Source organism: Pogona vitticeps, chromosome 4 (assembly GCF_051106095.1).
Source record: "Pogona vitticeps strain Pit_001003342236 chromosome 4, PviZW2.1, whole genome shotgun sequence".
NCBI classification, from domain to species: domain Eukaryota; kingdom Metazoa; phylum Chordata; class Lepidosauria; order Squamata; family Agamidae; genus Pogona; species Pogona vitticeps.
Window position 1 is genome coordinate 240222864 of NC_135786.1, and position 11279 is coordinate 240234142.

General features: G+C 58.7%; 2 protein-coding genes across 3 annotated transcripts in view; both read right to left on the bottom strand.

The window, feature by feature from the left end:
* The window catches only part of WDR97 (WD repeat domain 97), a 42342-nt gene extending 38490 nt beyond the window's left edge, over positions 1-3852 (bottom strand). The window contains exons 1-3 of the mRNA XM_078393103.1: positions 3704-3852; positions 2826-2899; positions 174-331 (exon numbers count right to left, since the gene is read on the bottom strand). Coding sequence (XP_078249229.1) covers positions 174-308 — 135 coding nt within the window. The 5' untranslated portion in view covers positions 309-331; positions 2826-2899; positions 3704-3852. The remainder of the gene's footprint in view (positions 1-173; positions 332-2825; positions 2900-3703) is intronic.
* Positions 3853-5795: 1943 nt separating this feature from the next.
* MAF1 (MAF1 negative regulator of RNA polymerase III) lies at positions 5796-10783 on the bottom strand. Of its 2 annotated transcripts, XM_020804517.3 has the most exons (8): positions 10485-10782; positions 9679-9819; positions 9374-9502; positions 8760-8925; positions 8306-8427; positions 8076-8195; positions 7763-7882; positions 5796-7349 (listed from the first exon to the last, which is right to left on the bottom strand). In XM_020804517.3, the coding sequence occupies exons 2-8, from the start codon at positions 9759-9761 to the stop codon at positions 7328-7330; spliced, it is 762 nt and encodes a 253-aa protein (XP_020660176.1). In that variant the 5' UTR covers positions 9762-9819; positions 10485-10782; the 3' UTR covers positions 5796-7327. The 2 variants fall into 2 exon arrangements, with proteins under 2 accessions (XP_020660176.1, XP_078248226.1); XM_078392100.1 differs by lacking the exon at positions 7763-7882 and having other exon boundaries at positions 10485-10783.
* Between the last annotated feature and the right edge of the window lie 496 nt (positions 10784-11279).

Genomic DNA, 11279 nt, shown 5'->3' on the forward strand with positions numbered 1-11279 from the left:
GGCTCAAAGCCGCGTCTCCTGTGCCACTGCAAGCAGAGGAGGGCTGGCCCTGCCCCATCGGCTGAGAGTTGCTCTGCTGCAGCTTCCCTCTGGGAACGGGGGGGGGGGGGTGGGGTGGGGGGGAGAGAGAGAGGCAGCTTCTGCCAGTAGCAGCAGCAGCAGCAGCAGCGCACCTTTTCTACCACGTGCCGGAAGCTTTTCTGGAGCGTGCCCCATGGCTGTCGTTGGCCCTGGGTTGCCTCTGCCGCCTCCTGCTTCTCCTCCTCCACGCCTGCCTTCTTCCCCCTTGCCAGCCCCTGGGAGCACATCCTTTTTCTCCCTACCTGGGTCGCTGGTGGGGAAAAACAGCAGAGGCAAATAAGGAGGGCATGAACCAGAAATGTGTTCCCCCCCCCCCCCTTGAGACTCCCTGCTCCCTTTCTAGAGAGAAGGCTCCAGGTGTGTAAGCCAGAGAGGCCTCTTGAGATTATCCATGGCCTCCCTCAGCAGCACAGGGAGCCAAGATCCCCAGGCGGAGTCCCTTGCTTGTTTCCACTCTTATTTTGCAGCTCCAACACCTGAGAAGGGCCACCTCTCTCTTCAAGATAGGCAGGCAGGCAGGTAGGGTGGGTCTCTTGGTCCTCCTTTCACAGAGCAGGGGCGAACATTGAATTCATCCAGGGGGAAGGAGCTGCCTTCCAAGAGCCCCATGCAGAGGAGCTGAGAACCTGTTGCCAAATACCTGGGCTCAGCTCTGGAATCTCAGGAAATGGTAAGAGAGGGAGAGAGAGAGAGAGAGAGGGTAGGCAAGGGCTGACACCTGTTACCTCCTCACGGGGCTACCTCAATCAGCTCCATCACAGCTGGGCTGTGAGCACAGTTAAGAGGCAAGGCTCCTGCAGCAGAAGAAGAAGATGCAGTCTGTCTAAACACAGCTGCATGCGTGCATTCAGACAGACAGTTCTTCTGAAGTTAAGCCTTCCTTAGAAAGCCGCAGCCCTGATGGCAACTATCATGTCTGGGACACCTCTGCAAATCAAGTTCTTTTCTTGCTCAGCTGCTCTGCCTGCAGCTAGGGATGGCCATACGAGCCCAAGGCAGGGGCTGCCAGGCCAACACCACCCCGTGATGGAGATCGGAGGACCAAGGCTGAAGGTCAGCTGGGCATCCCGGGGGGGGGGGGCAAAGGCAGGCACGGCTGGGTTGGGGGAGCAAGTGCTAGACGCAGGCAGACCTCTTTGCCTTGAGCCTGAACGTCCGGCTGGGAGGAGGGGGAGGTGACTGTCCAGGCTCTGAAGTCACTCACTCCAAAAGGAATCCTCTCCTCCTCTGAGGCTCATCTGGAGGTTTGCCTCCCTGGCTAGAGAGACCCAGAGCCATTCCTTCAAGCTTCGCCCGGCACCCGGAGGCCTTGCAGCTCTACGGTTCTGGGGGGAAATTCATCCCGTGTTGGAGGGGGGAGGGGGGAGGCCAGGAAACTGCAGGTTGAGCAAGGTTGACAATGCCCACACTATCGGGGGGGGGGTTGTCTCCTTCCAACTCTCCTCAAACCGGAGAAGATGCTCAGATGAGGAGTGAAACGTTTCGTACTAAGAAAGAAGGCCAGTTGCCATGACTCAGCTTCCAGAGAGCCTCACCTGGAGGACTGAGAATCTCCACCACTTCCACAATGCCTTCCCTTCCCACCTCCACTTCAAGGCACCATATGTGTGTGTGTGTGCGCGTGCGTGCGTGCATGTTTATTGGCTGATGAGCCCATTTATTTATGCATGTGATTGACGTATGCCTTGCCTTCATCCCAAACAAGGGTGCTGCCCGCTTACACAAGGGGCTCCACGTGGAAAGCCACCTAATTTTGGGGTCTAGCAGCTCTGAAAGGCTCGTGTGCTTACAAAAAAAAAAAAAAAAAAAAGACGCCCCCAGGACTCAAGAGCCTCAGCCCACCTCAGAAGCAGCTTTTCAGAGGCCCAGCATGGTGGAGGGGGCCGAGTGTTGGACGAGTCCCCGCTTGGCCTTGCAGACTCCCTGAGGACTTTGGAGTCAGAAAGGCTGGCACCCTGAAAAGCGATGCTTTGGCCAAGGGGTTTTCGCATGAGTAGGGAATCTGCTCTGGCTCTGAGCAGGAAAATGATTTTCTTTGCGACCGCCTGCCTTGCTCTGCTCCATCTTTCAGATTCATGCTTTCCGGAACAGAAGAGGGAGCCTCCATGCCATCAGTGAAAAAACAGGATACAGGTTTCCAAACAAATTAAAATGATTTTTTGGACATTCATTCCCTAATAATGAGTGGTCATGTTACCACCAGATAGGCAGGAGGGAGAGAGAGAGAGAGAGAGAGAGAGAGAGAGAGAGAGAGAGAGCCCTCCTGTCAATATTTTTTCCTGCATACGTAAAGTCTAGACACAATTTAAGAATGGGAAAACCTATCAAAAAACAAAATTAAGAAGAGGCAACAAAACCGTCTGATGGTTCCGGGTGGACTCTGTGCCGTCTTCCACCCCGAAGGAGCTAAACTGGCAATGCATCAAAAAAAAAAAAAAAAAACCTGAATAAACCAGGGAGGGAAAGCTGGCAAAGGCCAACAGCCTCCGAGCATCCTCCAAGTCCCGTCTCCGAAGGGACCGAGGCAAACCCTCCTGTGACTTTGCGTCAGCCACCCAGGCCTTGGCCGCAGCCCTGCCACCAGCGGTGGGGTGAGGTTTGGGTGGTGGACCCAACGGGGAGAGACTGGGGCAGGGGGGAGGGGCATCTTCTTGGCCGTGGGCCTCCTTCCCTGGAGAGATGGGCACAGCTTGTTCGGGGCAGTAAATGGCTTTTCACCTGGGCTGTCCGGAGGGTGTCCTTACCTGCTTGGTGGGCACTTCTTCCGGCGGAGGATGCCGACCTGGGAGCTGGCCCTCGTTCTCTCTACTCCTTGTATCTGTTAAGAGACATCCCGCTCTCTCAGTTTTCGGCAGGGGGTCTTTTGAACACCGAACTCGCTCCCGCCAAACAGGCTGTCCTTCAAAAGCAGGCAGCTCTTGCCTTGTGCCCTGCAAGCCTCCTCCAGAAAGACCCCCTGACCCACCCCGGACAGGGTCTCCTGCCCTCCCAGAGCCTGTGAGGCCTCAAGATTCCCAGTGGCCTGGGAAAAGCCAGAGCCCTCTGGAGACTTTCCTTTCCCGGCTGTCTCTCAGGAGAAGGCCAAAGCCAGACCCGAGAGATCCTCTCTGTTCCATGCCACTTGAGAAGGGGATGCAGTCAAATCCGTGCAGAGGAGCGGGAGGGGGGCATTCCTCGCTTCCCCCTCTGCTTCCCCCCCACACAGGGCTTGAGGCCGAGCTGGGGGGGGGGCTTGCTGAAGGGCTTCTGGGGCCCTGAAGGCTGGGTGTCCTTGGCCAGGGAGGGCCACGCCTGTTCTCGGCCATGGGCGACGCTGGACCCAAGGGGGCATTCAGGTCTGGGCCTCTTCCACCCTCCTTGGCCCACCCCCTGACCATCTGACAAAGGCTGAGGGGCTTCCGTGGCAGCCCACCCAAGCCATGCTTGGCCTGCCCCCGGTGCCCCCTTCACGGAGCTGCGTGGCCTGGCCCCGGGGCTCTAAAGGCAGCCCTCTGAGAGTTGTGCAGCCCCCATGATTTGTCCTGGCCGTTGGTCCAGTCGCAGTCCCAGGGCAGGAGCGCTTTGGCCAGCCGGCCCAACCACCTCCCAAATCCCCAAAACCCCCAGGGAGCCGCCTTTTTACCTGGGAGCTGCCGGTGCCAGGTATGCCAGGTTGCCACGGAGACGAGAGTTCTGTTGACAAAAGGCAGGGCCCCAGAGCTGGGAAGTTGGGCAGCTGAGGGACGCCGGGGGCCCTTGCGCCCAGCCGCCAGCCCCAGAGCCGACGGGGTGTGTGTGTGTGTGTGTGTGAAGCGAGAGTCCGGCCTCAGCCTGGCTTGGGGCCAAGGGTGCTTGTGGGAGACCTTGGGAGGATTGGGGGGGGGGCAAACTGCCACCGGCTTCCCTCCAGTCCCTCTGCCACCCGCTCGCCTGCCCAGTGCCCTTCCACCGTGTCCCCTTTTCTCTCCTGCTGACAAAACGTACGCAGCCCACATTGCCCTTGAAGGGGCAAAAGCAGGGGGAAGGTGGAACGATGGCAGGCGGAGGGCGGGGGACTTCTTGTAGGAGACAGGGCCCAATCCCCTCCACGACTCTGAGGCACACTGGGAGGCAGAGTCTGGTCTGGGATGGGGTTCACCACGAGAAAGGGAGCACAGCAGTCAAGGGACCCTGAAACAATGGAGCGCCTCTGGAGAAAGCAGGCGAGGGCTTGCTTACACGGCCCAGACCCCCCTCCCCAAAGCGGTCCCCGTGCCCCTTTGCAGTGGGTTCAGTGAAAAGAGGGATGACCAAGCAGCCACACAGTCTCGCCATTGGGGTGGGAGTGGGACAGCAGGGGGTGGGGGGGCAGCAAACGCCCCACGGCTCCCCTCAGGGGCCTTTGACAGGCCTTCACTTGCGGCCCGGCTGCTCTCTGCGGAACAGAGCCAGGAGGGAGCCGTGACACCCCCTCCCTGGACACCTGTAGCCCACAGTCTTTGTGGTGGCGTGCGCGCGCACACAGCCCCCCTTTTCAGAGGAAGAGACCGAGGGGCACACCAGGGCCCTCTTGCCCGAGAAGCAGCTCCACTGGAGAACCTGTTTGTCCACCTCGGCCACGACACAAGGTGGCCTCTTTTCATGGTAAAGGCACCCCCCCCCCAAAGCGCCTGGGAACCGATTACCCCTCGTCTGCGGAGGGAAGAAGGACTAGCCACCCTACCCCAAAGCCTGGCCAAAGGAGGCCGATTTTTATCCTGCCGTACAGGCACTTAAGAGCCTCAGATTAAATCCATCTTGTTCACCCCACTCAAGGGCGCCACCACGGCAGCAGCTCAAAAGTGTTTCTGCCCCCCTGGCCCCACATCTCGAGCATTTTCTTGCAAGGTACTGTCAAGAAACAACTGGGTGCAGGAGAGGTAGCCCTGAATTTAGAAGACTCGCGTCTTCGTCACGGCGCTGCCCGCACCTGCCGCGGCTGAGCAGCCCCTTGCCTGCTTAATCTCATCCATTTCCTCACTTGGTCTCTTGCAACGCTTAATGCAAGGCTGTACGCAAACTTCCCAGAAACCGTTTTAACAGGTGCCAGTGGAGTGGCCTTCCTTAGCTACTGGTCACCCCCTTTCCTCAGAGGCACAGGGTGCACTCCCTTCCTCCCCACCTGGTCAGAATAGTGCCTCTTGGTGACCAATCCCCGTGGACAGTGTCCCCCTGTGGCACTACCACAAGAGCTCTTAAGGCAAGGAGAAACCAACTATTTAGCCACCTTAGGAGGAACAGACCACTAGGGGAGAAAAACGTTGCCCACAGAAGAACACCTGAAGCTCGTACTGTATTAGTCACCCTAACAACATTCTTCCACCTACAACTCACTGTGGGGATATACTGGGCAAAATCTGGGACGCAGGAGTGAAAGCATGTCGGGAAGGAGATTGCAAGTTAAAGAAATATTCTTGTGGGGGTCATCCAGTGAGCTATTGCTTATTCTTACAAAGCCACTGTAAGAGCCCCCAGCCCTCAATGCCTGTCCCCAAAGGAGCAAGAGAAGATTGGAAGTCAGGTAACACTGATGCTGAAGGCCAGAACCGATCTCCTGAAGAAGGTCCACATTACATCTTCAGCAGCCACTTCTCTGGGACCAAGTGAGTTCTTACAGAGAACTAGGATTCAAGAAAATGATGCTTCATACTGGCCTTCCTCCCAACTGACTCACCCCTTCCTCCACACAGGAGTCAAAATAAGTGTCCTACACATCCTGGAGGTCACAAAAACTTTATAGCCCACCAATGAAACATAGCTAAACATAGGAGGTAACCAAGCCACTTAGTCTTACAGAGTATCTATGTATGGGCAAAACAGCATCCATGGGGAACACGAGCCAGGGGTGGTGAAAGGAGCAGAGGGCTGGAGCCAGATTTCTCTTCTGAACAGGTTTCCTTTGGGCCAGCCCCCCCCCCCAATCCAAGAAAGTGAAATACACTTAAAAGGGCAGCCAAGAGCATCTGGCTGGCTGAAAGCGAGTAGCAGAAGTCCTCCGGATGGGGTTATACTCTGGGAGATGTGTCTGAGAAGTACTTCTCTTACAGAGAGCTGGCCAGGAGCATCTGCTGGCGCCTTCTTCAGCCTGAGAGGATTCAGGGCTCACAGAGTTGCGGCTGCTAAGAAGCCCAGCCATAAGTAACGCATAATGGCCCCTGACGTCGGGTCTTCTTGGCTCCGTACTTCCAAACCATCAGCCAGCCCTTGCCCTCAGACTTCCTTGCCCCTCCAGTTTCTTGAACACAAACACAGAAATGAACCACCCAGGAGGGAATCGGGAGTCAGTGCAAGAAAAAGTGGGTGGTGGAGGGGGTAGAACTTCCACAGCAGCACAGGAAAGGCCAGGGAGGAGGCACCGCCTTGGGCAGGAGACCAACCCTCCATCTTAATCAGCACCCGCATTCTGCACAAGAGAAGCGGAGAAGTGCCAGAGGCTAACATGGCAAAGAGGCCATGAAGCAAGGGAGCAGAGGTGGGCAGAACAGCTGACACATGTCAGGGGGCAGGAAAAAAGGCAGCTGCTGCAGGAAAATGTATGGAGAGGGGAGGCAAACGAGAGAAATCCCAGCATAGTTTATAGGGCCCGAATACAAAAATAAAACTCTTAAGAGCCCAGTGGTGCAGGGGGGGAGCAGCAGTGCTACAGAGATGCTCACAATCTGGCTTGCAGTCGTCCAGTGCCCACTTGCTCATTGCCAAATGTCTTTCAGGTTTAAAAAGGGAGGTCAGTAGGCGCCCCCCTGAGAGTCTTCCGCCTCAAGTCACAGGAATGCAGCTGAAAAAACCATCAGCCAAGGGCCCAGTCAGACACTGGACAGAGAGAGACAAGGAGGCCCAGCATCGGTCGGTCCAAAGACGGTTCGGACTCGCTGGTAAAGACAGCCCAACCCCTAGTCAGGAGCTCCTTTACCCCCAACACAGATGCTGGTGCTGGCAGGAGGGGTGAGAGATGGATCCAGCTGGGAACAGAAAGTGCTTCAGGATGGTTCAGCCACAGCGGAAAGGGAGACCGGTATCCTAGACGGTGGGTGAATGGTGGAAAGACCTCCGTGTCTGGGCCCCCGATGTGGAAGCAAGCGGGCAGAGGATGAGCAGGCAGCATCCCGGGCATCCAGAGGCACCGAAGGATCACGCAGCATCCGTAGGGCGGCTGGGCAGGCAGAGCAATGCAACGGAAGGCTAGGTTGATCTGGGCAAGCATGCTGGAGAAGCCTTCCTCGAGGGTGAGGAGGGAGCATCTGCCATGGGATCACATGCAGATCACTTGTCTCCTACGGGCAGAAAAAGAATAAAGGAGGCCCTAAAGCAGCTTTCAGCTCTCCTTCCTGGGGAGGCTGTGCTGCCTCCCACATGTTCAGCTGCCGGGTGTGGGTGTGTTCCCTGACAAAACTTTTCACCTTCCAGTAGCACTGCTACAGTTATAGAATTTCAGAGAGGAGAAAACTCCTAAAAAACGTTATCTTTAGTTTTTAACTTTATACCCCCTCCTCATTTTTCCCATCTATTTTTTTCCACATCAAAAACCTGTGCAAAAATAAACCATGGAGGAGCTGTGTGTGCAGCTTTTTTGGCTGGGCACACCAGCAACGCCACCTCGGGAAGGAGACTAAGCTCCACAGACATTTCCACGCATCCCCCTCCCCCGAGAGCCCAGCAAAGACCAAGAGGATAACACCTTACACACCTATCTTCCCCAAGGCTGCCCCCTTCCTTGTCGCAGCCATCTGCAGCCTCCTCCACCTCGTCCTCGCTCAGATCCATGTTAAGCTCATTCCCAGCCTCAGAACGTGGGTACGTGGAACCACTGGGAGGACAAAGCAGCAACATGAAGATTGCCCCTTCCACTACTGCCTCCTAACCCCCTTAACCGGCCCCCAAAGTGTAAAAGAGAGGCCAAGGGAAACCAGGTTCCCAACACCGGGAGGGGAAAGAAAGTGAGAGACAGGCTGCGCCGGGTGCTGCCGCCACCTGCCTGCCCTTTGGCTTCAGGCCCTGACCTGATGGAGCGACAGGTAAAGAAAACAATCCTCTTCAACCGCTTGTTGTAGAAGAAGTAGTTGAAGGACCACAGGCTACCCTCTTCTCCAAATGGGTCAGAGTCGAGGTCCGGATTGTAGCTGCAGCACCAGAAAGGGAAAACTGTCAGCTAGCCTCCCCTCCTCAATCAGGCAGTGAACCTCCAGAATCTCTGCCCCACTCCTTGCCCGACTCCCTAGCCCAGGCCCACCTGTAGATGTCACACTCAGAGAGACAAATCTCCTGGTCCACAGCATCCCAAAGATGGGGCTTCAAAGCATTGAAATCCTCCCGCACTGCAGAGAAGAGACTGCAGTTCACTGCATTCACCACCTGAAACACAGGTTCGGAGGTTACACAACAGAAAGCGTCCGCTCTCCAGTCAGCGAGCAGACACTGCGCATGGGCGCACCTCAACATCATCCCAAGGGCCGCAAGGTTCTGAGGGAGATCACAGCTAAGAAGAAAGAAGAACAAAAACAGGCCACAGGCAGGGATGTTGATTGGCTTGGAGCGACAGGCAACTCAACGCCCCGCAACACTGTGGTAGATGAGGCAGCAAGAAGCAACTCTGGGGAGAGGATCCAGCAGGTGAGGCTATAAGACCCAGGCAACCAAGGGATGTGCCTGCCGCCCACCTAGGAGTGGTGGAGGGAATCACCTACCCAGTTAAGACTCGGCTCCCGGCTGAACTCATGGCTCTTGGCTGCGCTGAAGTCGTAGTCTGGCCGAAAAGACTCGTTAAGAGTGGCAATCAGGTAGAAGAGGGTCTTGCGGCTGCATTTGTCACTGAGGGGTCCCTCTTCATCCCCACTCTGGCTCTTGCTCAGCCTGCCACAGAAAACACAGGTTGGCCTCTTCCCCTTCACAAAAGTTCTACAGGGCATAGCTGGCCCCTGCCAGGATCTCTTCCCGTGGCTGAATCAGGCGCCACCTGATCTTGGCACTACATCCTCCAAGCACTGGTTGAGAGGCCATCATAGAGAGCAAGGCCTCCCCTGGAACGCTTGTGATCCCGGTTCTTCCCCCAAACAAATACAGAGACTAGAAAGGAGATGTTTGATGATGACTCCCTCCAGCACTGTGCCACCAGCACCCCAGCTCGCCTGGGGCCCAGGAACCTCCTGTACATGAGCTGTCTCCTCTTTCTGACTGCAGAGTTCTTCAATCAGTTCTGCACTCCAGGACAAGAACCTGCTGGCCTAGGAAGGTCTCTTCCAAGCCACTGATGCAATTCAGCAACAGGGCAGCAAGCTTTGCCCACAGGATGGAGACCTACCTGCTTGGGCTGATCCCCGTGGTCTGGGGTGGTGAGAGGGCCTCCAGCACATGAGGCTGGCCCTCCTGGCAGAACTGCTTGAAGAGATGTTTGTCGTCTCCGGCCATCTTGCAAGAATAGCTCTCGATCCTAGAAAGGGACAGGCAGATCTGAGCCTAAGCAGAACGCAGCGGGGAGCCTGCAGCCTTCCAAAACTAGGGGGCTGGGTGGGATCCTCCAAGAGATCACCAGCAGGCAGGCCCACCACCACCACCGAGCTTTGACACTCCTGGGTGCCAAGCACCACCCTCTCGCCAGCCACCTACCTGCCAATGATGTGAGCATCTCCCGTCTCCACCGTCAACTGGGAGTTTATGGCTTCGAAGCTGGAGTTTTCCAACAGCTTCATGGTCGGGCCTCCTCCTGGTGGCAGAACAGCTCTGGGTGCTGCAAGGCTGCGCCTCCTCCTGGCAGAGGCCGAGAGAGAAGAGAGGCCCTCAGCTGACCCTGCCGGGAGCAGCCCGCCGGTGCCCCAGGAGGACCCCCACCCCGCCCGTGGGGACCTCCCTCCAAGCTTCTCGCCGAGGGACCCCCAAAGAGGCCAGCGGCGGCTGCTCTTCCAACCGGGGGGCTCGTCCACCCCCCAAAGCCCCCGCCCCCGAGATGGGGCGCCCTCCCGTGCCGTTGCTGCGCGCTGGGCTCGCCGGCGGTCCCCTTCCCTCCCGCCCCCCGGGGTCCCCGGCAGGAAACGGGGCTGGACCGGGGAAGGGGCTCGGCTCGCCCTCGGAGACCGCCGACACCGCCGGGGCGCAGGCCCTGGAGCGCCCCTGCCCGGAGAGCGGCCGGCCGGGGAAACAGGGGGCCCAGCAGCCGAGCAGTCCAACTCGGCGGCTCAACCACCACCACCCCCGGGAAAAGAGCGGGCTCGCGGGAGCCGGCGCCTACACTTCCCACGGTGCCCCGCGCGGACACGCCCCTCCGGGAACGGCCTGCCCCCCCCCCAAGACTCCAGCTCCCGTGATGCCGCGCGCAGGGCTGACAGGGCCAGGGCCGGGGCGACTGTGGCGCACGGCACGCCGGGAGGTGTAGTCCGTGGGCTTTGCGGGCCTCAGCGGGAGCGCCGTTAGCTGACCTGTCAGGGCCGGCCGGGCGGCCGCTCGCTGGCTCGGCTGTGCTTTTCTCCCTTTCTTTCTTCCTTCCCGCCTTCAGGGGCTCAAGGCCGTCGTGCGCCGGAGGCTCCGGAGGGATCTCGACGCGGGCGCCTCGGCCGCCGCCTCAGCCGCCGCCCGTCTCCCCCAGGCGGCCCGCCGGGCCCCCGCTCTCCTCGACATGTCCCCGATTAATCGGGACGATTGCGGCCCACCGAAAGAAATCCCGCGCCGCCTCCTCTCTCGGCTCCGAACGACCGACCGACCGGACTCCTCTGGCTCGGGCGGAGGACGACAACGACAACGAGGAGCCCCACCCTACGCGAGCGGCGATTGGGCGCCCTCTCCCGCCTTACCATTCCTACTGGTGGATCGAGATGCCAGTCGCAGGTTCTAGTCCACGCCAGTGGCTGAACTTGACGCTAGTCAACCGCTTCGGGATAAAGCCGGCCTCCGATTGGTTGTCGCCTCAGGAGGGCTATTTTGGCCTGCGGTGGCACAAAGGAAGGCCTCGGCTGTCACTCAGGGCGGGGCCACGCCCCCTCGAAGCTGGGGCGGGGCGCGGGCGGGCGCTGCGCTCCGAGTCGCGCTGGATTTGGTGGTTCGCAGAGAGCCGTTCCCGTCTTTTCCCGGCGCGGTCGGGCGTAGGCGCGCAGCCTCCGCGCCAGAGTAAGCCCGGCGCCAGCGCGACCTGCCCGTCTGCCTTAGCCCCGGGCAAGGCCAGAAGTAGGGCTCGCCGCCTCGGGGGCAGGGCGGGCAGGGCGGCCAGGGTCGAGGGG